Genomic DNA, 23,649 nt, shown 5'->3' with positions numbered 1-23,649 from the left:
CATAGTTATCAATGATAATGAAATTACTCACCCTAAAACTTTAAGTGCTCTTAAGACATAATATGGCATACTGTTCAATATTTATAATTTTATCATGCAACTGAAAGACAACTAACGATCAGGTTTCTACCAAAATAACAAAGACCACTTATAAGAAAGTAGGAAAATGGTGCAGGCATTACACTAAGTTATGAAATGAATAAACAACAGCATTATGAAATTTCCATTTATTTTTATTAACACTTTATATTTTCATTCATCAAATAACTTAAATCACTGGACGATCTTTTTATCAAATGAAATTTAGTAACTTAATGCAGAGAGATCACAGCCTAAGGTAGTCTCTGAAAATATTTACAAGTTTTGTTTCCTGCCTTCATAACCGAATCGGCTGTATATTTAAACAATCGAACTTGTGTCCGCTTCACCATAGTTCATTTTTTTCCATTTTTCCATGTTTTACTTTTGTACACATCAAAAAATATATAATGATTTCACTCACTTTTACATAATAAAAAGTGAAAATAGAATCTGGGATGACATTTTGAGCAAACTGACATTGAAAAACACCTTTTTAACCACTTATGGCATATCTAAATTTAAAATAATTTAAAAACAAATAAATCTAATGCCAAAAATACAAGACACTCTACACAATACATTTACATCATCTTGAAGCTAGTGAGAACAGAGGCTAAACAGAGACACCTCTGTTTATTGCAACAGGAAATAAAGAGCTATGTGTAAGTACGAAGAAATGCACATACTAAACCGCAGGAAAAAAAAGTACACATTTAACAGTTCTATCTACACACCAATATACATCTATCCACAGTATTACAATTCTTCCTATACACATGCGCTCATTTCTTATATACATATATTTAAACCACATCGCGTGTAGGTACATGGACTAAAGAGTCGAACAACACTGCACAATTATAGTATTTTTATATACAAAATATACAAGTAATGAAATGATCTTAAAATTAATGATTATGAATGATGAGTAGATCAGTCCAGTTTTTCTTATGAAGATGTAACAAGAGTTTTATAATATATATAATTACATACTGTACATCGAATAAACATTCGCACGAACGACGGTACCTACAGAAAATTAAAAATTACATATGGTACACCTGGCAGGTTTTATGTAATATGCGCGCTGACATACAACTCTCGTAACACTGCCCGTTAATAACAGACTCGAAATTTTAACATAAAACACGTTTATTAATAAATTGTACTTATCTTAATCTTCATATTATTTGTTAAAATGTGTAAGCACATGGTACATAAATGCATGTGACATTCAAATATCTTGTCCTAGTCTCGATTTGATCTCACTAACACAGCTACTCATTGAAAATATGCACACACTATAGAACAGAATATCCTTTGGGTTCTTTCTACAATTGTGCTTGCCTAAAAGCAATCAATTTCAATGAGTATAACTGCACTCATTGCGGCCAAAGCTTAAATTATTATAAATATCCCTGTGTCGTCTCTCTCTCTCTCTCTCTCTCTCTCTCTCTCTCTCTCTCTCTCTCTCTCTCTCTCTGTCACACACACACACACACACACACACACACACACACACACACACAGTTTTGGTAAATTAAAACACATTTATAAACTGTTTGAATGTAGGTTCCAAACAGTGTCACACAATCAGGAAACATCTGATTCACACACAAAGACAGACACATTCAAAGTCAAAATGACTTGCAGTTTCTTCATACAAGACTATTGTTGCGTCACATTAGAAACAAAAATGTAAGAACTGCTGGGTAAAATCTTCCACATTAAAGTGTTAAACTGTGACTAGAATAAACTATTGTGTCCATAAATATTATAATGCTATTTTTCCGCCTATGGACAACAACACAATCTACAATATACATATTTATACACATATTTATTTATTTATTTATTTATAAAAATAATCAGACAACTATACAGGAATGTTACCCAGCATTTCTCATATTTCCTTTCAGCAAGCATGCAACAATAAATCTTTAATATAATCTGTTACTTCTTTACAGCTGAATACACCAAATTGCATCATTGGTCACCAGTAGTATTAAAGACACGTTTGATCTGATAACTGTGATGCTACTGGCTTACTGAATGTGAATCAATCAACAAATCATCTAAGACTTTGCAGACATATCCGCTATCTCATTAGCGAAAACCATCACACATCATTTTTTTATTCCTGATTCCCACAGGAGTTCAAAACATATGCCTGATACTAAACATGCAGAGAGTAAGAACTCCTTTCCGATGCATTCAAAATTAGGCCCCTCTTCTCTTTTTCTTCAAAAAACAAAAAAAATTCTAACAGAATACAACACCAAAGCACATTTCAGAAAACCTAAACAAAGCAAACAATCTGAGAAATTCTGTACTAGCTGCATGTTTAGTGCCAGGCGGGCCAGCACCACGAGCCTGCCACTGACCACCACCCAGCCTTCTTGCTGACTGCTCTACTACGTGCTGTCAACTTTTCTCTTCTTCCTGCTGGGTGCCTTTTGGCCATTCTATAATTCACTTGACAAAGGTCCACTTATGTCAAGTGTTCACACTGTTGCAATAATTATGAGTAGGTGTGCTATGTCTGATACTCGATGCAACAAGTCAGGAGCTATTCTAGCTAGGTTTTCGTTAGCAAACTCACAGGACGGAAAGATATGCACCACATATGCAGCCTGAAAATGAAAAATTACAATCAGATTTTAAATAACACAGTCTACACATATCTGGAAGATAAAATATACAATTTAAAGAATGCAAGTGATGTACACTCTTTAAAAAAATGACACACCACAGAAGGAATTATCCAAATGGGATAGAAATCGGTACACGTGATTTACATGTACAGACAAACAAATGATTACAGTTTCAGAAAAATTGGATGATTTATTCGAGAGAAAGAGCTTCACAAACTGAATAAGTCCGTAATATGTAGGACCAATTCTGGCCCATTGCGAGCATTGGCTTTGACCGATAGAGATGTTGGATGTTCTCTTGAGGGATATTGTGCCGAATTCCAACTGGCATGTTAGATTGTCCAAACATCAAGCTGTAAACATTCTTAATTGGGGAGAGACCCAGCAACCTTGCTGTCCAAGATAGGGTTTGGCAAGCACAGACAAAGGTAGAAACTCTCACACATGTAGATGGGCTTTACCTTGCTGAAGTTTAAGTGCAGGGTGGCTTGCCATGTAGGGCAACAAAAAGGGCACAGAATATCGCCGACATACCGCTGTCGGTCCTGCAACGAAATGATGTAGTACTCCAGACCATCAAAATGGCTCTGAGCACTATGGGACTTAACATACATGGTCATCAGTCCCCTAGAACTTAGAACTACTTAAACCTAACTAACCTAAGGACAGCACACAACACCCAGTCATCACGAGGCAGAGTACTCCAGACCATCACACATGGTTGTCGGCACCGCTGTCTGGAGTGTCTCCCAACACATCTTCACTGGTCATCAGGGTTCAGTTCATAGCACGACTCCAATCAAAGAGACTCCACGCTTAAGATGTGTCTGGTGACATCCTGGACTGCAGTGGGATACCAACCTGACTGTCACCCTTCGTACAGCCTGACAATAAGGACAGATGGTCTGGGGTGCACTGCTGTACATTCACAATATTCTATGCCCCGTTTTGTTGGTCTTCATGGGAAGCCATCCTGGGATTTTCAGCAAGATAATGCCCATCCACACATGGCGAGAGTTTTTACTGCTTGTCTTTGTGCTTGCCAGCAAGGTCACCACATCTCTCCTCAATTGAGAACTTTTGGAGCATTTGGGCAGGGCTGCCCAACAAGCTTGGGATTTTGACAATCTAATGCAGCAACTGGACAGAATTTGCGCAATATCCCTCAGGAGACATCCAACAACTCTCTCACCCAATTCGTCTGAAACCATAATCATTTGTTAGTCTGTACATGTAAATCACATCTACCAATTTGTGTCCCACCTGGATAATTTGTCTTGGAGTGTATAAGGAACTCCGCGGTACAGAGAAAACTAAATTATTCAACCACACATTCAAAATTTAGAACAACTCAAACTACATATAAATGACCACAAAAAGGGAAAGGGGGAATGGGCTTATATTTCCGGAATGAAATTTCACTCTGCAGTGGAGTGTGCGCTGATCTGAAATTTCTTAGCAGATTAACATTGTGTGTTGCACCAAGACCCTCACATTTGAGTCCATTAATGTACTGGACAATATAGTCTTTGACTTCATGCACTAGGAGTGTTCCCGCTGTGTCATGATGAGGTGGCCCACAAGCTTAAGTATGTATGTGAATCAGGTCTCCAGGTCACCAAATGTTGCCCGTGCCTGATTTAAATAAACACAGATTCCAACACCAGCTCAGGAGAATTCTGTCCTAAGCAATTTATTATATGATATATACAACACGCCATATGAATGTATCAAAAACTATGCTGTGCAGACAATCTGCACTATGTCAGAGCACCCCACTGGAAACTTCAAAAAGTCAGTGACAATGAAATATAACCTAATAAAAGGGCACAAACTCAGTTCAGAAGATACCTTAATAGTACACCACCACTCATATTACAGGAATTCAACAGTAAAAGAAACATTAGAAATCTAATTGTTCACCATTACATTTGACAGATGGTGGTTATAATGTTACCGAGCCTGGGAATAGGTACTAGAGAAGACTGTGAATGTGATGAATCTTAGGCAGCACTCACAATGGGCCTTGGAAATGTTTTATCTCACATTTCAGAACAGACAGACAGTGCAACACAACATTCACTAAGTGATGAATACTATAGTAGAAAACTAAGTACTGTTATAGTTAGCTCTATAATGTTGACACTAGGCAGGCACACTAGTAGCCCAAAGTCTTCCAACATCAACTGACTGTTACAGACTCTGACCTCTGATGTGGTGTGTGAAGAAAATTTCAACAAATGTCACATTCCTTTGATCCTATGACTAAGCAGAGTGACAATTTGTGAAATGGTCTGCAGTACTAAGGTGCACCTTTCTCTGGTACCATGAAGATATTCTGTCGTTCATTTACTTAAATGGTGTGTTAGGCACAGCTATGTATTACTGAAATCTGCTAAAACTAATTCACATTTTCAAAGGCATCACTGCTTTCTGCCTGCCAAAGTACAGACACACAAAAATTGTCTGCATATGGAAAAACTGGATGGTACGCATCTGTAGGTAGATGGGCATTGTCAACATTTGGTTGCTCACACTATCTAAATTGAAAATTTAAGTAGAGAGAACACATGCAAATGTAAAACTGCAGGTGTACTCTGGATCTTGCATACAATTAATAAACAGTTGCAGACAGAAATTTCACTCTCAGGAAGACTTGCTCCCATAAAATGCCTGATTTATAAGAAAAATCAGCAATGCAAGACAAAAATTGAATTTTTCTGCTGTTAAATGTGAATTTTGCTACTCAATAACTTCAAACAACAGAGAGCAAATTTTACGCTACTATGCGCCAAAATAAGCAGCAAGGCAGAGAATTCATTTAAAAGGATCCAAATTCCTCACAGCAAACTGCTGAATTTTGGAATCATCTAATAAAACATAGAAGAAAGTTGCCACACACAATTCCTAAATTCTGCCATACTCTGGAACAATCAGTAATTTAAAATTGTTGAGGATTTTGCAGCTTCTTCTTCACAAGCTGCCTGTTGGCTTTAGTCTCAGGGTCTTCAGCTGACTGTTGTTTAGTCGATTTTCTGAGATTTCCCCAGCACGTTTGGTAGCACTGCCAAAGAACTTTTAGGTGAACCCTGACAATGATAACCACTTGTACTGGAAAAAGTCAGAAAAATCACTAAACAGTGGTTGGCCAGAGATCCTTAAGGGAGTACAAACATGCAACATACCCACCATTAATTTATCAACCCAGCAAAATTCCAGGTTATAGTATCAACAATTACAAAAGGATAGATTGCTACTCACCGTAAAGATGACACATAGAGTTGCAGACAGGCACAACAAAAAGATTGTTACACACTGAGCTTTCAGCCATATCCTTCTTTTTTTAAAAAAAAAAAAAAAAACACACACACACACACACACACACACACACACACACACACACACACACAAAACTGCTCTCTCTCTGCCCACCCTGGGCAGACTTAGACTACAACTGTTGCATTGAACGTCAGCAGCAGTCTGGAGTAGGGCATGAAAAACGGGTGGGAGGGGGCTAAGAGCATTGTCTGGCAGAATGTGCTGGGACTAGGAAGGTGGCAGGACAAGACTGCAACACGCAGCATCTGGAGGAGATTGGGAGGGGGAGGGGGAGAGAAAAAGATAAATGGGCGTGTTGGGCAGAGAACACCACCCAATGAGAGTGAGGGGATGTGAATTGGTAGGAGGTTATAGGACAGAGGGGGCACAAACTCTTGGTTGGAGTGTGTGAGGACAGTAGGTTATTGTAGGATGAGACCAGGATGTGCAGAATGGGTTGCAAGAGTACCTCCCATTTGCACCATTCGGAAAAGCTCTTGGTGAAGGGACAATGGCATGGACTGTGATGCAACCATTGAAATAGCACATGTTACGTTCAGCTGCATGCTGTTCCCCATGGTGGTCCTCTTTTCTCTTGTCCAAATTTTGGCAGTGGCTATTCTTCCTGGTGGACAGCTGGTTGACGGCCATACCAATGTAAAAAGCTGTGCAATGGTTGCAGCAGAACAGGTATGTGACATGGCTGCTTTCACAGGTCGTCTGGCCTCTGATAGAGTGGGATAAGATTGTAACAGGACTGGAGTACTAAGTACTGGATGGGTGGTTTGGGCAGGTCGTAGACCTGGGTCTTCCACAGGGATATGATCCTTGTGGCAAGGGGTTGGGACTGGGAGTGGCCCAGGGATGGACTAGGATTATGTGGAGGTTGGACGAGTGACTGTAAATGTTAGCAGGGGTGGGAAGGGTCTTGGGTAGGATGCCACCCACTTCAATGCGTGAAGCCCTAATGAATGCTTTGATTATCTATCATCATACCCAGAAATTAGCTTGTACTACCCAAGTGCTTCCCATTTCTCCAAAAGTGCTGTTTCTTCGCTGACCCAACCTCCACAACAAACTAGTTCATCCCTAATCCACTCCCAATCCCAGCTCCCTCCTGCCCATTCCACCCACCCAGCACTTACTACTCCAGTCCTGTCACAGGCTTACCCTACCATGTCAGAGGCCAGACCCCCTGTGAAAGCAGCTACGTCATATACCAGCTCTGCTGCAATCACTGCACAGCTTCTTGTATTGGTACAACTACTGACCAGCTTCCACTAGCATGAATGGACACTGCTGAATTGTGGCCAAGGGCATGTGTGGTGCTTCACAACCCACACCATGTGAGTCATCCATCCACCACCAGCTTTTCTGTGCTGAGCAGGTAGGAGTTATCTTTACAACAGATTCTCCACTCCCTAAAGTTTCCCAGCCTCAGTCTACAAAAACCTACTGTTCCCACACCCGCAAGCAAACAGTTGTCACGCCGGCCTATAACCTCCCATCAATTCATGTCTCCACACCCTCATTGTGCACTACTCTCTGCCAATATTCCCACCAATCTTTTTCTCTCTCTGCTACCCCCCCCCCCCCCCCCCAGCCTCCTGAAATTGCATCTGGCTACCTTCTTGTTCCTGTATGCTCCACTAGACAGTGCTCTTCTCTTCTGTCACTTGTACTCTTCTATCCCTCCCCCTTCTCTGCCTCACTGCACATTGCTACTTTCATTCAATGCAACAGTTGCAGCATGGGCAGAGCAGTGGGGTATGCCTGCTTGTGTGAATGTACGTATTTTCTTTCTTTTCTGAAGAAGTCTTTGACTGAAAACTCGATGTGTAACAGTCTTTTTGTTGTGCATGTCTGCAACAACTCATGTCATCTTTACAGTGAGCAGTGATCTATACTTTTCATAATTGTTTATGTTCCATCAGTAAGTTATTTGATATATGGCCCTTAGGTCTGCTGCCAGATCATCTTTTGTGTATTCCACAATATTTCTTCCAAGGAACTGCTTGACATAATCAGGGGGTTGCTGATAGTTATTGCTAGCAAGGAGCAACTGCTGCTGTCTGCATTGCAATAATCCGTATGGAAGCTTCATGTGAAGGTCGCAAGTGCATGGTTCAGTTACTTAGCATTTCAAATCCCCTACAGTGACCCTAGCTGTGGCCTTCTGAGCATGGGCCACATAACCAGTGTTGCCACTAAGGGTCACTGTGGCTGGGAGGCAAACCAACATTGTTAATTGAATGTAACCTCCACTATGTTGCAGCGTACCTGTCATCAGAATTGTTTGCTTATCTCTATATCTAATGGTTGCAAGTGCAGGTTTCCAAACTGTACTTAACTGGCATTCTGAATTCCTATTAATTAATCTTTTTATTGAGTGAATATGTATTGCCTCTTTACCTCACAGTCCCAAACAGACAAATCTGAATAAACAATTTCTGTCTTTTCACATATGTAGTGTCATGTACTAGAGCAGTGCTCTTGAGATTTATCTGGCTGGTCCAGACGTGGTCTTTCTGGGACTGTGTGATAAAGGAGGCAATATGTATTGGCACAGTGTACACCTTAATAAATAGGGACTCAGGATTCCAACCAAGTACAGCCGGGAGCCCTGCACTCGCTGCCATTAAATACAGAGAAAAACATGTATATCTGACAACAGGTAGACTGATACATAGTGCAGGTTCTATCTCGCTAGATTTTGCTTGGGTCCTGGCCACATTGAAACTATCGACAGCATCGGTTACCAGCTGTGTGCATGGAAGACTATACAGCTCAGCTCCTGATAGGAGGCCCTGAACATTCTACCATCATTAGTCTGCAAGCAACCCAATCACAGAAGAGTGCAACTTTCAAAGGTGGTTTCCATACAGATCATCCCAATGCAGACACCAGCAGCTGCTACTTGCCAATAGTAACAAACAGCCACCTCCTGATGATGTCATGCAGTTGACTTGAGGAAATATTGTGGGGATAACAAAACAATCTGATGTCAGACCCAAGAGCCATGTATTAAGTAGTCAATTAGTTCTAGGGAAAGTCACCAAATTTTCATTTTAATATATTTACTATTAAAAAACTGATTTTAGTTTGGTTAAATGATTTGAAGTATTTTGGTTCTGTTACCCTATCACTTAATTGTTAAATACAGTTACCTATACCTATACATCCAGTGTTTCAGAATAGCTCAATACACAAATTTAGGGAAGTTATTAGCAAGTAATCATTTCTGAATCTATCAAGTATCTCCATATTCACTAGTGCAGATTCCACTTCATCTTCAATCCACACTGTTCCTGAATAAAAATCTTATTTTTTGAGGTATCTTCTCACTTTTATTCTTAATTCTTGTTTATGAGTCAAAAATTATGCTGTTACCAATTCTGCTTTAATTTAATTTCAACATAGATTATTACTTAGATTTCTCTGTGTAGGATAATAAGAGTTTATAGACAACAAAATATGTGAAGTAGTTAAATGTATTGCGTAATCAGAACATTGAGGTAATAGGACCTAACACACTACAGAACTAATAATTCGAGAATGTGTGTAAACCCCAAGCATTCTCCAGAGCTGGTTTCAAATAAATTTTACTTCTACACAACACTAAATCATCCTCAAACAGATGTAATAATATACCTGCTGAGAGCCAGGGGCTGCGATGTTCACAATTCCAGCAGCTTGTTTCTGTTGTAAATATGTGATAAAACCTGTCTGTAGGTTATTTGATTGCTGCAACACATCCATATGATCCCGGCCACATGGTAGAGCCAAGAGCATGCAGTGTTCATGATCAATCTGAAAAAATAAAGACAAAATATGTTTAAGAACTGTGCTAATTCTGATCTAATTATGAAATAAACATGTTGGAGCTACCAAAAAGCTGACTATTATGAATTCATACGATTATGATAGAAGTACATATACAGCCGTGCAAAACAGGTGCCAATAGCCATGAACTGCGACTCTTTACCAAAAATTGAATCAATATTTATTTGGCATCTGCTGGAGCTTAAATTGAGAAGAGTACGAAAGAGAGATCTAGAAATATAGTTGCCCTCATGTTCAAAGGTAAACATATAAACAAATTTCTTTTATGGCAAAATGCTGCAAAGAATAGCTTTTACTTCTCGAACTGAAAATTTATATCCTGTTGTCACTCTGATTCATGTTGTCCTCAAGGTCACCGTGGTAAAAATATACTTTTAGTAACCACCAGTTTTCTAGAATGTGCACTGAACACACATTTTTACTGTAACCATGTAACATTTATTGGAAAAAAATTACCTATTGTAAATCAATTCAAGGTCATCTCATGTTGCAGCAATATATGTACATGGAAAACAATGTAGATGCTAAGTTATTTACACTCTGCGTACTGTTTCAATTAATTTTTGAGGAGAGTAGCCACATCTACAGCAGCAGATAAAGAAAATAAATATATAACTGTGGCTATTAGAGAGTCCTCCTGTGCATCTGAATTTCTCAGTTCTTTGAAAAAGCAATGCACTAATCCACAGTTCTTAGATTACCATCACTGATATAAAAACATACATAGGAGAGTACTTCTCTCATCATGATGAGATCAACGATAAAAAATATTTATAGCAAAAAATGAAATCAAAGGAGTGTTGGGATGTCATAAAACAAAAAGCTGGAAAAGGCAGGCACAATTTTAATTACATACATATCAAAGACAGGGGTAGGATAAATGAAAACCCTCAAGAATTGGTAAAGTTTGTGAAAGAGTATTTCTCTGGTATTGCTGAGAGGCTGCAGCAAAATTTTCCTAAATGCATGTAGCACTCACAATGACCTTCACAGCAAGCACAATGACGACGTTTCCCACAACAGAGCCTGAAGTCAGAAAAACAATACAAGAATTAAAAAATATGAAGGGTCAGCAGGTTTAGATGGAGTTCCAGTGTAAGTTCAGAAATTTTTCAGAGTTCTAAAATCACACATGAGTTGCGCCCTTACTAAAGAAAAGTAACTGAGTTCACAAAAGTGGTACTTGAAGCTCGTAACAGGGAAGACTGTGTTTCGGGCATATCCTTAGACTTGTCCGAGGTCCTTTAGCACTGTTGCCCATAAAATACTACTAAACATGACGTTTAAGAGGAACAATGAACAAGTGGTTCCAGTCTTAACTGGAAAACAGGTTGAAAAATGTAGAGAGACAGTCCTCACATCTGCTACTGATACGTTTTTAGTAAAACAACTGTCAAACAAAAACACAAACGCAGGTGTTCTCCACAGTAGTATATTGGATATATCAAAGGCTTCTGAGATAGTATTAGACATGGAAAAAAGGTTCTCTTCACTGATTACAGCAACATCTAATCACTGGTTAAACCCAGAGCTCCAATTAGATATTAAAACTGAAACCCTCAAGGATGTTCACTGTTAGACAGGATGTAATAAATGTTATTGAACATAAAGAAAAGAAACAGTATACACTTTAGGAATAAGAGGGAAAACAACTCTGTCACATTAGGTATAGATGATAAATCTATAGATTGTGTATCAAGCGCAAAGTTATTACGGACGAATACTGATTACCAGTTAACACAGAATGAGCATACAGAGACACTGGCAAAAATAATGTCATCAGCATGTTATGCTCTTGAGGGGTTTATGTGGGTACCTATAAGGTTTACTAATTCAGGTGCCAGTTGAATGAGCAAAAGATATATTAGTTCATATTATGCCACACTAATGTAATCTGAGAAAGCAGTGGGGTGAAAAAAAAAAAAACAATGTACCTTCAGATTTTTTACAACACCTCTCTGGTTTTAATGCTTGTAACATACAACTATGTAAGTAACAATAAAAATTTATCTAGCTCATGAAAGAAAAGTACGTTATTTCTACGAGCTTCACGTACACCTGTTTCCCTCTATGTGCTCCATGAACTATTGGAGCAAATCTTGGGAATAATCCTCAAAACACATCATCATCGGCATTGCTGTACTATGATAGAGAAGAGGTAATTATCATTAACAGGAAGAGATCTTTCAAGACTAATCATTTCGCATTCAAGTTGCAGAAGATAGAAAATAGTACCTATCGTTATGTCCTGCCATGGTGTTTGTATAAAAGAAAAAACTTTACCAACTGACCGGTGCTTCTGAGTACCTTACTACCATCATACCTTCTCTCTTGCCAAAGTAATTGTATGTTTATACAAGTTTTACCATCCATTTGCAATAGACAACATCTTACAATATTATACCATTCCTATGTTAACTCAATTCTTATCCACAGGATTATTATTTTTTAGGGAGCAAAGGCACGAAACGTGACAGTTTTTAAGTTGAAAAAAAAAAAGAAGGAATAATAACTAGAAGTAGTAGTTGGTTGGTTTCTTTTTAAAGAGCTATTTAGAAAACTGAGCATCTTACTACACCATGTGAGTACATCTACCAATGTGTGGTGCATATGAGGGATAACATTGCTAAGTATTTCACTAATAGTTCTATACAGAATCATGGAACAAGAGCCTGTATGAACTTACATTTACCCAGGAAAAACAACAAAAAAGCTCAAAACATTATTTTCTATCAAGGGATAAAATTGTATAATAAACTGCCCAAGGAAGTGCAAGATATTACTAAAATATATCTGTTCGAACATGCAGCTAAAACATTCTTCACAATTAATGCAAATGACACAATTAAAGATTACTTGGAGGACTCAAAGAGTCCTAGGTAATAATCCAAGGAGTTAACTACAATGCCTGGTCGCATTTCAATACATGATCAAGGTTTACTGCTTTTGAAAGAAATTCATATGTCAGTATCTGAAGGGCAGTGCATGATAGTGATGTACTGCTGTGTAGTGCCCCCCCCCCCCTCCCCCCTCCAAGCTGGCAGAGGGGAGGACAGGAATGAAATATGGAGCACACTTGAATGTTGGTGGCTCAGAAATTGGTTGTCCAGACATACAGGAATTATCACAAGGGGCATAGCAGCATCTTCATAAAGAGCTATAAATGATGAGTCACAGGTAGCAAATATATTTAATAATCATTTCTTAAATATAGTAAAAAGTGGAGGGACAAACAGTTCAAGAGAGAAATCACAGCAGTATGTTGAAAAAGCAACTCTCATAGAATTCAATCACATGGATGCATCATCAACTTCTGCTTCTGAAGTTAAGAAAATTATATATTCTCTCAAAATAAAATACCAACTGGTGTTGACGGTGTTTCCAATAGAGTACGAAAGATCTGTTCCCAATAACAATCCCTGTCTTATCTCAAACATGCAATGCATCTCTAATGCAAGGCATTTTTCCAGAGACATTGAAATATCCCACTACGAACCCCCCTCTGTAAGTAAGGTGATACGACAAATGTCAATAACTACCAATCTGTTTCACTGATTATGTCATTTTCCAAACTTTTTGGGAAGATGATGAATTCTAGAATGGTAACTCATCTGAGCAATAAAAATATCCTCAGCAAATGACAATTTGGATAACAGAAAAGTTGTTCTATTGAGAATGCCATTCACATGATCATTCACCAAATTTAACAAGCATAAAATAATAAAAAAGCACCAATTGGCATTTTATCCGGCCTATCTAGGACATCTGACTTTGTGAATCAGAATATTTTTCTAGATTAACGTCATATCTAACCAAAAGAAATCAGAAAGTTGTACTTAGCAACTCAACCAATGTTGTCTGGGGATATGAATCTGACGGAGGAGGAATCATGTATGGGGCCCCAAGTCTCAATCTCAAGTCTACTACTGTTCCTCATATATATCAACGAACTTTCATCTAATATACAAGAAGCAGAATTAGTTCTTTTTGGAGATTACCTTAATATTGTAATCAATCCAAGCTTACACGTGAAAACAGAAATAACAGTAAAGAATGTTCTTAAAAGGCTCATTGACTGTTTTTCTGCGAACAGTCTCAACCTCAATTTTAAAAAGATGCAATATATTTAGGGGTATCACACCTTCGATAAGTCTAACACATGATGAGGAAATAATACGTAGGATGGAAACTTCAAAATTCTTAGGAATCCATATTGATGAGAATTTAAACTGGAAGAAACACGTTTCGGAACTCCTAAAACAACTTAGTTCAGCCACTTTTGTATTTAGAATTATTGCAAATCTTGGGGAGGGACAAATCAGCAAGCTGACATATTTTGCATAATTTCATTCAATAATGTTCTGGGGTAACTCATCTTTAAGAACAGAAGTTTTCAATGCTCAAAAACCTGGTGTATGAGTAATATGTGGTCCACACCCATTATCTTGTGGACAACTGTTTAAGGAGTTGGTATTCGGACCATTTCTTCGTAATTCCCTTGTGATGTTTGTTTTAAATAATCCACTGCTGTTCAAAAGGAACAATGATGTACATAATTACAATACCAGAATGAAGAATAACATTCATTACTCCACATTAAGGTAGTCTTCAGCAACAAAAGGAGTGCACAATGCTGCAACTAAAATTTTTGATACCTTACTCAGTGATACAAAATATCTGACATAATAAAGTAAAATTTGAAAACAAACAGCAAAAGTTTCTCCTTGACAGCTCCTTCTAATCCGCAGAAGAATTTCCATTACTGTAAATGTGAACGGCAGTGGGTAGGAATTAAATATATTTTGTTGTTGCATTGTGTAGCTGAAATCATCCCGAATAGTTACAGCTTGTCATGTCTTTCATACAACGCCCAGTGTCAACAGAAAGTGTTGGTTTGTTTCTCATTACAAACAAAATTATTTTTAAATTGGAATTTTACGTGCCCATTCGACAGAGTGCTCCCAAATTAGCTAGTCCAATATTCATTTTATTGGTATGTATTAACAGGAACAATAAAACATGAAGAATAAGCAGCATCCACGGCAACGTAGTAGTGCTGCATGCTTGTTGGTAACAGTCAGCACTGGCCAGGGCAGTGGTGTCGCTGCTAGAGTACTGGTTATACTTCGCACTTAACTGTCCCCGTCACTATGTATCAATAAAACAAATATTGCACTAGACTAATCTGGGACTGCTCTATCAAATGGGCATGTAAAATCTCATTTTAAAAATCATTTTGTTTGTACAGGGACAGAAACTGTCTCTTTCCGTCGACACTCGGTATCATATGAAAGACGTGACGAGCACTATTTGTTAAGGCTGACTTCAACTATCCAATGCAAAACCAAAATTGCAAATATCTGCTGAAACACGATAGAAAATGCACCTGACGACTCTTGGGAGACGCACCCATTACATAACTAACTTTATAAATGCTCAGCAAGTAGCCACATTTAAAAATTTGTGATGTGCATGTAAAATGACTCGTTCGCCATTACAATTTATTGTGCAAGTGATCCACGTAACCTGAAATTAACTAAGTAACGAACATGACCTAGAAGTCATCAGCGGAAATCCTTAGTGCAAGTGGTGATGAATAGAAAAAACTATGTTTTTTATATCATTAGTTTCAGAAAATACTTGTATAACAGGGATCAACCAAATGAGGCGGCGCATCTGTTAACCCTTTCACGAGCTATGGAGGATATACTTCCTACTATATGTATCTCTTTACAACATTTAAAGGAATATGTGTTACCACTTCTGTATGCTCCTGGTATCTAGTGGCAGTCTGCTGCACCAGCTGTAGTTTCTGTTTGTTATGAAATATAGCCTTCAGGACTGTGGGAAGCATATATCCCATCAAATAAAGGTGGTTTAATAGTTTTTTGGAAATATGGTTGCCACCAAACTAGTTCCTGGAAGGGGCTTGAGAAGTAAACTTACCACAAAATTAATCTGTCATGTGGTACTTGGGAAGCATGTTTACCACCAACTAAGGGTATCCCAAACCTTTTAAGAATATGTCTTATCACCTCTGTCTACACCTGACATCTTGTAGTAGTACATTGCATCAGGTGCATGAAGACTGCTACAATCAGTTTCTGTTTGTCATGGGATCACTACTGTTGTCTGAACACATTGCTTTGCTTGTACAATATACATTATTGTGATCTGTATCAACTCATACTTTTAATGCATGAGAAAGTTTATACGACTGTTTCCACATTGTGGTACGTAAACTTTAATATCGAATTTTTAAACAAAGTAAAAGAAAACTTAAAATAAAAACAGAAAACACTGTTCATTATTTTTTTACATATAATGGCAACACACAACAGCTCACAAAAGGGAAGAGGGAAATTCATTTACCAACCATAGCTTTAATACCTCAAAAAGATGTCTTGGTGATATATGTACCACCATAGTTTTTGGTCTTAAATCACAAAAATAAAATTCTCAAAAATAGTCAGTTGATCACAATTCTAATAGGATAGCAAAATCATTATTTTCGGTAAGACAAAAATGCACCCGTGAACGGTTATGGTATTGACCTGATAAAGGGATCACTCTGGCCAGCTATATTGATTTTGGTTTGCTGTGGTTTTTCCATGTTACTTCAGGCAAATGCTGGGATGGTTCATTCATTAGGCCCACAGCCAACCACATGTCCTACCTTTACAGTGCATACTTAGGTATTCTGTGTGTATCTCAATTCTGAGCTATAGGTTTCTCTTTTATTACCATCACAACTTTTATGTTGTTGTGAGGTGATTCTCGGATGAATTTCTTTCTTGTCACTTAGATTATTCTTTGCCATCTGACAAATGAAATACATCTCTCATCATGTGTGGCAGAGAAACCACATAGTTAAAATAAGACCCTGTCAGTTCTATTTCCTCTTCCCTGAATCCTGAGCACTGCATTTACATGACTGTATGACTAAGCTTTTCCAGAATTCGTCATATGAAAAATACAGGGACATCAAAAGTACTGCTGCCGAGGTCAGCATTTTTGTGTTGTTTAGTAGAGTATATAACGGTAGTCTTACATTTATAGGAGTCGTCCTATATTTAGAGATAAAGATTTGGCTACTGAGGTAAGTGTAGATTTGTTTTGAAGAATTCAGAAGAGCATGGTTTGGCAAATGATACTCTTGTCCCATCAGGATCAAAATTTCCCAATACACTGAAGTACTTGATACAGTATAGATGTTGCTTGACACTGACTCATGCGGCACTCGTGCAAGAAATATACAAGAAATCATGAACTTGCCACTACAACATTCTATTTCTCTTAATAAAATTTGACAATTTCATGAAACACAGGAGAAAATAGCATAAAATTCTATCATCTTACAAATTTTTGTTGTATCTGAACAGGTGTAAGATGGCTATTTTTTGATGATGTTAATGGATGTGTTAACATTTGTAAAAGAAAGTGATAAGAACAGTAGTCAGAGAAACGTTTTAGTCAACAGTATCTGTTTCTCTGATGGCAGCACTATGAAATTATAGAATCTTTGACAGTCAGTAGTGGATAACTGTGGCGTGCAGCAGGTGGGGTTTCGTTGAGTGTACAGTGTAATGCATGGAAGCGCTTTTAGAACTATGTGAGTTGCAGATCTATTACAATGAGGAGTGATGACTCAGAACACTGGTTGGATAGCATACGGACATAAAAAAGGCTTTGAAATGAAGAACAAGGTATTATTTGATGTGGTAAAAAGTTTATTTTCATTTTTGTAGACTTGTATTGTTGGTCCACTTCACCACAGTCCAGTTTTGGATAATTATTCTACTGATTGACCTTCTGAGTTAATTTCCTGTACCATGGAAATTATTAGAGTAAATGAACTTTCATATTAGAGTCTATTGTTTTCTTTGATAAGTTCCTTCCTAACTGATATTTTGGAACTTAAATGTTGAGTCATATGTTTCATTGGTATTCTGTATCAAGATTATGAATCCAACTTACCTGGACCAACTGTATTTAGTTTTCAGCAGTACTTTTTTTAGCTGTTGTGGAGTCTTGCTGTGTTGCTGTTTCTGCCGGTACTTTATTGTGCAGGTGAGTTTCATAATACGTGACTGTTTCGTTTTCTTTGCAGAAGTAGGTTCTGTCAGTTTCTTTATTTTACAAGGGCCCTATTTCAGAGCAGAAATTTTCTGTGTGTTTCAGGTTACATTCTTATACAGGCCAACATTACAATTAGTTGTTGTTTCTTTTTAACATAGTTAAGTTTTTGCATACAGTTCACATTGACAAGTCCACTGAGAGTGAAATTATTGGTTTGCTTATTTATTTGCTCATGAATGAGATCGGTTTTCAAGCACACAGGATTCTTTTCAGTTTCATGTGAGTGGTGTGGCTTTAGGCTCAGTAACACATTTAGTTAGTCAGTCCACACTCCCGGGATTGTATTTACAATAACATACACACCATTAAAGTCTACTCACACATGGTTGCAATAAACATTCCCATACATGTATGGATACTGTCAGTGCTGTTTTTCTGGGGGAACGCTGGGGAAGCGTACCCCTAAACTTTTTCATTGACAAAGTAATTTTTTTTACGATGTTGAGAACTCAGAAGAGTTCCAAAGATTTATTTCACGGATGTAAACTTTTTATTTCATATTTTTCGTGTTTGTAATTGCAATATGAATGATACCAGTGCAGTTTTTGGTGGGAAAAGCGATGTCATTGACTGTTTCAAGCATTTCGAAGCAGCAACAACCATTCTCGACAACTGAATTGCTGGCAGTCAGTTCGACAAGCATGTAGTGCCCTCGCCTGCTAATTGTGGGCGACGGTAGTGTTAAACGGATACGCATGCACTCAAATGCCGAGCTACCAATAAATGTCTCTACGGTCCCGCTATCGTGATGGTGTTGATGACGCTATGGCTAAAAGCAGACAGGTGGTACCCCATGCTTCAGTTATAAGTAATTTTCGCTGCATTATATCCAATGTCTGAGTACCCTCAAACTTTTTTTTTTAGAAAAAAAGCACTAGATATTGTATACAAAAAATGGTGCATTTTAAGTAAAGGTGCCATTCTAAAATGGGAATGCTGTCCTACAAAAAACATTAGTTGATTCAGAATTATTTGGTTATGAGGGACTGAAATGATTTACTAAGTGAGTTGCAAACGAGAAATTCATCAGCTGTTCACATATTAGAATACAGGGTAAAAACATTTCCAGCTTTTAATGAGCTTAAGTACACGATGATGACATCCACTTGAAACAAGAAGGAAAATTAATCCTGAATGAAATGTCTAACAAAGGAAATACATCATATTACACTGACTGTAACTGTTATCATGAGAATAAATTACAGCGGCAAGACCTGTCAAGGAGATACTACCAGTACCAACAGACGTCACTGTAGTCAGATTCACGAACAACGGCAGTTCGCACAGGTCACGGAACTGACAGGTATTGCATTGTTGCTGGTTCCAAGTGACAGTTATGGTACATGCTTAATGTAAGCATGTATCCTGCAAATAATGTCTCTCACTTGCTTTTTTAGAATTTTGTTGCTTACTACCACCATCAGCCATGACAACTCACAACAAATGGAATAAAAGTTCATTAAATAACTCACTACGATCATATTTAATGCTCACATTGGGTACGACATCACAGCAGAGTGCTAGAACACTACTGAAAGCTCATTGGCTGTTGGAGAATACCTGACTTAGGGGCACAAAACAAGCCTAAACTTGACCGCCATCATTTGTGACTCCAATTATAGATCGCAGAATGATCGTTAGTTTGAGAATGGGTGTGAATTGTAAATGTCATTTTTATTTACGTATTAGTTGGTGTTGTGCATATCACCTGCACATTAGCAAGTATTTCAGTCAGTTTTTCCCAGTTGATCAAGCTCAGCACTATGGCAGGGTTCGAAGGGGAACAGAGACACCAGTTTTGCTGACAGCTAGGATGGTTGTCGTGAGGGGAAGCAATGAGTGAGCAGCAAATTTTGTATGTTACCAAGAAGATTGTACTGACTATAAAATTGGACAAATAGTCACCAATAGTATTCATTTCTGCAGGAGACAGAAAAAGTCTAGATAGGGGTCTCTGGCATACTTACATGTTTCCTGCTGCAATGTTGTCAATGCTTGCCATGCTGTATGATCGGAAGAAAAGGGGCTGTGTCAGCTGGTTGTACACAGAAAATGAGGGAGCGGTGGGCAGGTGATATGTTCGGAAGCAAGAGACATTAACATCCTCACATCAGAACAGGAAAGAAATGCAATACACACTCAGAAAAACAGCTATGTTCTCAGGTCCCACCGTAACAATAATCTCAGAAATAGCAACATATTTGGAAGAAACAGCCAAATATTTGTGAGAATGAAGATATAAATTTCACAGCTGTGATACTAGGACGACGACGAAGACGATTTGAAATATTGATACTACAGTGTTTAAGGAAAAAAAGTAGAAAAGAAAATAGTTGGAAAAATTAATGTAAGCCATTTCTTTTTGTTTATTTTATTTCTCCTTGTATTACCAAAATGCAGACAACCAATAAGTGATGTAAGTTTAGAATAAGTATAATGTTAACTTTTTGGTAGATACTTTATGTCAATAAAATAGTCTGTAATTTTGATCAGTCAGAATATGTTAAAAATAATTTTTTCTCGAGGAGCCTCTTAAAAAAAGGGGGGGGAGGGGTTGTCTTACATTTAAAGTCATTTTATATATGTGTAAGTACAGTACTTTGTTTATGAAGTTTATTCGTACTAACATGTTAGAAATATGAAATTTCAGACAAAAGAATTTCAAAAATTATACATAGAATGTAATATAAAAGATATGTCTGCATACACTAATGTAAATGGGACTCATTATCTTAGAGGGAGGTAACAGAAAATGGTTCAGTCATCAAAATGGACAACTAGAAGGTACATTACCTCATGACCACACAAACATGTTGAAAGACACCCCAACATGGTGATAGCTGTCAATCCACTACTCATACAGAGCACTGTCGTAACTACAATTATGTCCAGTAACACAAATACCTTTTCAGTGCTAAATGACCATCTTAATTGCTTTGATAGAATTTCTTTCAGCACTTGGAGGAAAACACACACATTAAAAACTGAAATACAAAATATTTATGTTCCGCAATAATATTTATTATATATTTCATTGTAAATTGGCTCTCTAGACTAAAACTGAACAGATTAGTTCACAGAATATCAGTGAGAGATTACAGCTTTATTTCCAAAGACATGTAACCATTTTACAACTATATATCTATACAGAAAACACAAGCATATTTGAGCCACATAAAGAAAATATGAGCAAATAAACCTCACTGTACAATGTAATACAAGGTTTATTTGTTCATATCTTCTTTGTGTATTTCAATATGCTTACTTTTTTTTTATAGATATATAGTTGTGATGCTTTAAAACTCATAATATCTATGACCTGTTTTCATTTGATTCTCAGAAGAAAAATACATGTTGCTGACAAATTTTCTTCTTCAGCTAGCAGACGGGAAAGCTTCATTTTTTGTTCAAGAAGATAAATACCTATCAACAATGTAAATGCAGACTAAACAGATGATCGGTTTTATTAGCCCAGTGAATTTGCTTAGCACTGTAAATCTTTCAAATTCTGTACGATTTCAAATAGTAAAATTCCTTCTCTTTTTCCCTTCCCCGCTACAGTATCCAAAGCATAGACGGAAAGCTCGAGATCCTTCTCTAAAAGAATAAGTTTCACAATATAGAAGTATTACCAGAAACAAGTAACAAGGGCTGAATGATGCCTCCAATCTTCGTCTTGAATAAGAACTGTCACGATAAAATTAGGGAGACTAGAGCATGAGCAGTGACATACAAGCAGGCAGTTAATCAAGTTCTTTCATTCCATTTGCGAATGGGAACAGGAAATGGAATGACTACTAGAAATAGTACAAAGTATCCTTCAACATGAGCATTACAATGGATTGTGAGGTACACACGTGAGTGTAAATTAGAACTAAAGACAGAACTTCAAAGAAAGCGTTCGGAAGATAAAACAAAAATTACAGGTATTAATAATTTTAAAAAAACACACACACACACACACACACACACACACACACACACCTTCAGTTTTTTCTATTTATTTTCAGGTGTTTCCATTTATTTAAACTGATTTTTTTCCCTCCTAGCTCTCTTTCTCTCTTAAGTGTACAAGGATAAATTAACTGTTCATGAGAGACTGCAGTTGTGCTTCTCTGAACCAGGTTAGCACAGTCTCTTCTTTGTTGCTTCTTTTTAAATTCTATTGTTCTATAGAAACATAATAGTAGTTAATTAACTTCATAAAGGCTGTATGACAATTATGCATGGGGGCAACAGTATTATGTGAATTAAGAAACGCATACCTGCATTTTTCTGGCTACACCCTCCACTTGCGTCTGTTCCAGTCGCATACGCTGAGCTATCCTGAGAGGTGGTGTGCTGCCATCTGAATTGCATGGAAGGGAGTCTCGTGCAACATGTGGATTTCCAAACACAAAGTGCATCTGGACTGCTGCTTGGTCGTTTTTCAGAGCAAGAAGCCCTTGCCACATTACAGGGTAGCGCTGTAAAATAAATTTTAAATAATGTTTGGGCTATTAAAAAGAGCATTACATATTACAAACATTATTCCATAGGTTTATACAGCAGCTGCACGTCACAGTATTTACCATGTAATGGTGAGTGTGCTGTAAAGATACAGTCTGTTTCCTCCATGGCTCTGCTGTTCTTATCAATGTAGCAAGAAATAAATAAATAAATTTACAATATACTCATTTCTACAAAATAAAACCTCCTCCACCTACGATTATGATAATATTTGTGGTAGAAGGCTTTTATACAGAACTCATCTACACAAATTATTGCAAATTATCACATAATCAACAAAGTTAAGACCCCTTTATGTTCAAGCATGAAACACACATTTTTGTAGCACAATAGTCAAAAGAAGTTCAAGTGCACTCAGGGGAACGAAAGACCAAAACTCTGCAAATGAAAATGTTTTAAATTTGAAAGGGAAAAAAAAGTAATCTCTTGAATATTGCAGGATTGAAGAAATTTTTAAAGATATGCATTCCAACTGATACAGTATGGAGGAGTAAATATACCACTGAATTCTCTCCTGCACTTGACTATTGGTGCCGCCCCCCCCCCCCCCCCCCAAACTTTTTTCCCTTTCCACAGCATTAGCTATACACCTTTCTCGGCTTTCCTCTCACTACAATGCACATGCCAGTTCCAAAGCATCAAGTAGAGGTCTGCATCTGATGTTCACACTCACTCAAATTGTTAAGTGCATGTAGTTCTGTCAAAGTTCGACAGATGTCAGCGTAATTACTTTGGGTGTGCGGAGCTACTGCTTTTCACTTCCGTCATGTTCACACATTTCACAAGTATTTTGCAGACGGTCGCATGTTTAGTAGTCAATGTAATGAACTTCTACCATAATGGCAATTCTCTTCAGGTGGTAAAAAAGAAAGAAGGAAAGGGTAAATATGGGTTCTGCAGTTATTTTAGAACACATCTGGAAACAGTCAAGTGTTTTTTGTTGTTGACATGACAATAGTTTATAACAGGACTACACAGTGTACAGCCTATGCGGTGTGTTTCAAAATAGCCCTTTTAATGTTTTGCTTTGTAAAGGGTACTGCAATTTAAAACAATTCAGTTCTTTGTTGGCCAAGACAGTGATAATTTTCATCATTTTGGTCCT

General features: G+C 37.6%; 1 protein-coding gene and 1 long non-coding RNA gene across 3 annotated transcripts in view; one reads left to right on the top strand and one right to left on the bottom strand.

The window, feature by feature from the left end:
• LOC126457176 (uncharacterized) overlaps positions 1 to 22,707 on the top strand; it is a 37,253-nt gene extending 14,546 nt beyond the window's left edge. For both annotated transcript variants that reach the window (XR_007585440.1, XR_007585439.1), the window contains one exon: positions 22,343 to 22,707. This is a non-coding gene — a long non-coding RNA (uncharacterized LOC126457176). The remainder of the gene's footprint in view (positions 1 to 22,342) is intronic.
• The window catches only part of LOC126457175 (protein split ends), a 370,024-nt gene continuing 346,606 nt past the window's right edge, over positions 232 to 23,649 (bottom strand). The window contains exons 20-22 of the mRNA XM_050093261.1: positions 22,301 to 22,501; positions 9,705 to 9,863; positions 232 to 2,714 (exon numbers count right to left, since the gene is read on the bottom strand). Coding sequence (XP_049949218.1) covers positions 2,586 to 2,714; positions 9,705 to 9,863; positions 22,301 to 22,501 — 489 coding nt within the window. The 3' untranslated portion in view covers positions 232 to 2,585. The remainder of the gene's footprint in view (positions 2,715 to 9,704; positions 9,864 to 22,300; positions 22,502 to 23,649) is intronic.

The sequence above is a fragment of the Schistocerca serialis genome, chromosome 2 (assembly GCF_023864345.2).
Source record: "Schistocerca serialis cubense isolate TAMUIC-IGC-003099 chromosome 2, iqSchSeri2.2, whole genome shotgun sequence".
NCBI lineage: Eukaryota > Metazoa > Arthropoda > Insecta > Orthoptera > Acrididae > Schistocerca > Schistocerca serialis.
Note: the sequence above shows the minus strand (reverse complement) of the source record. Positions and strands in the feature narration are given on the sequence as shown.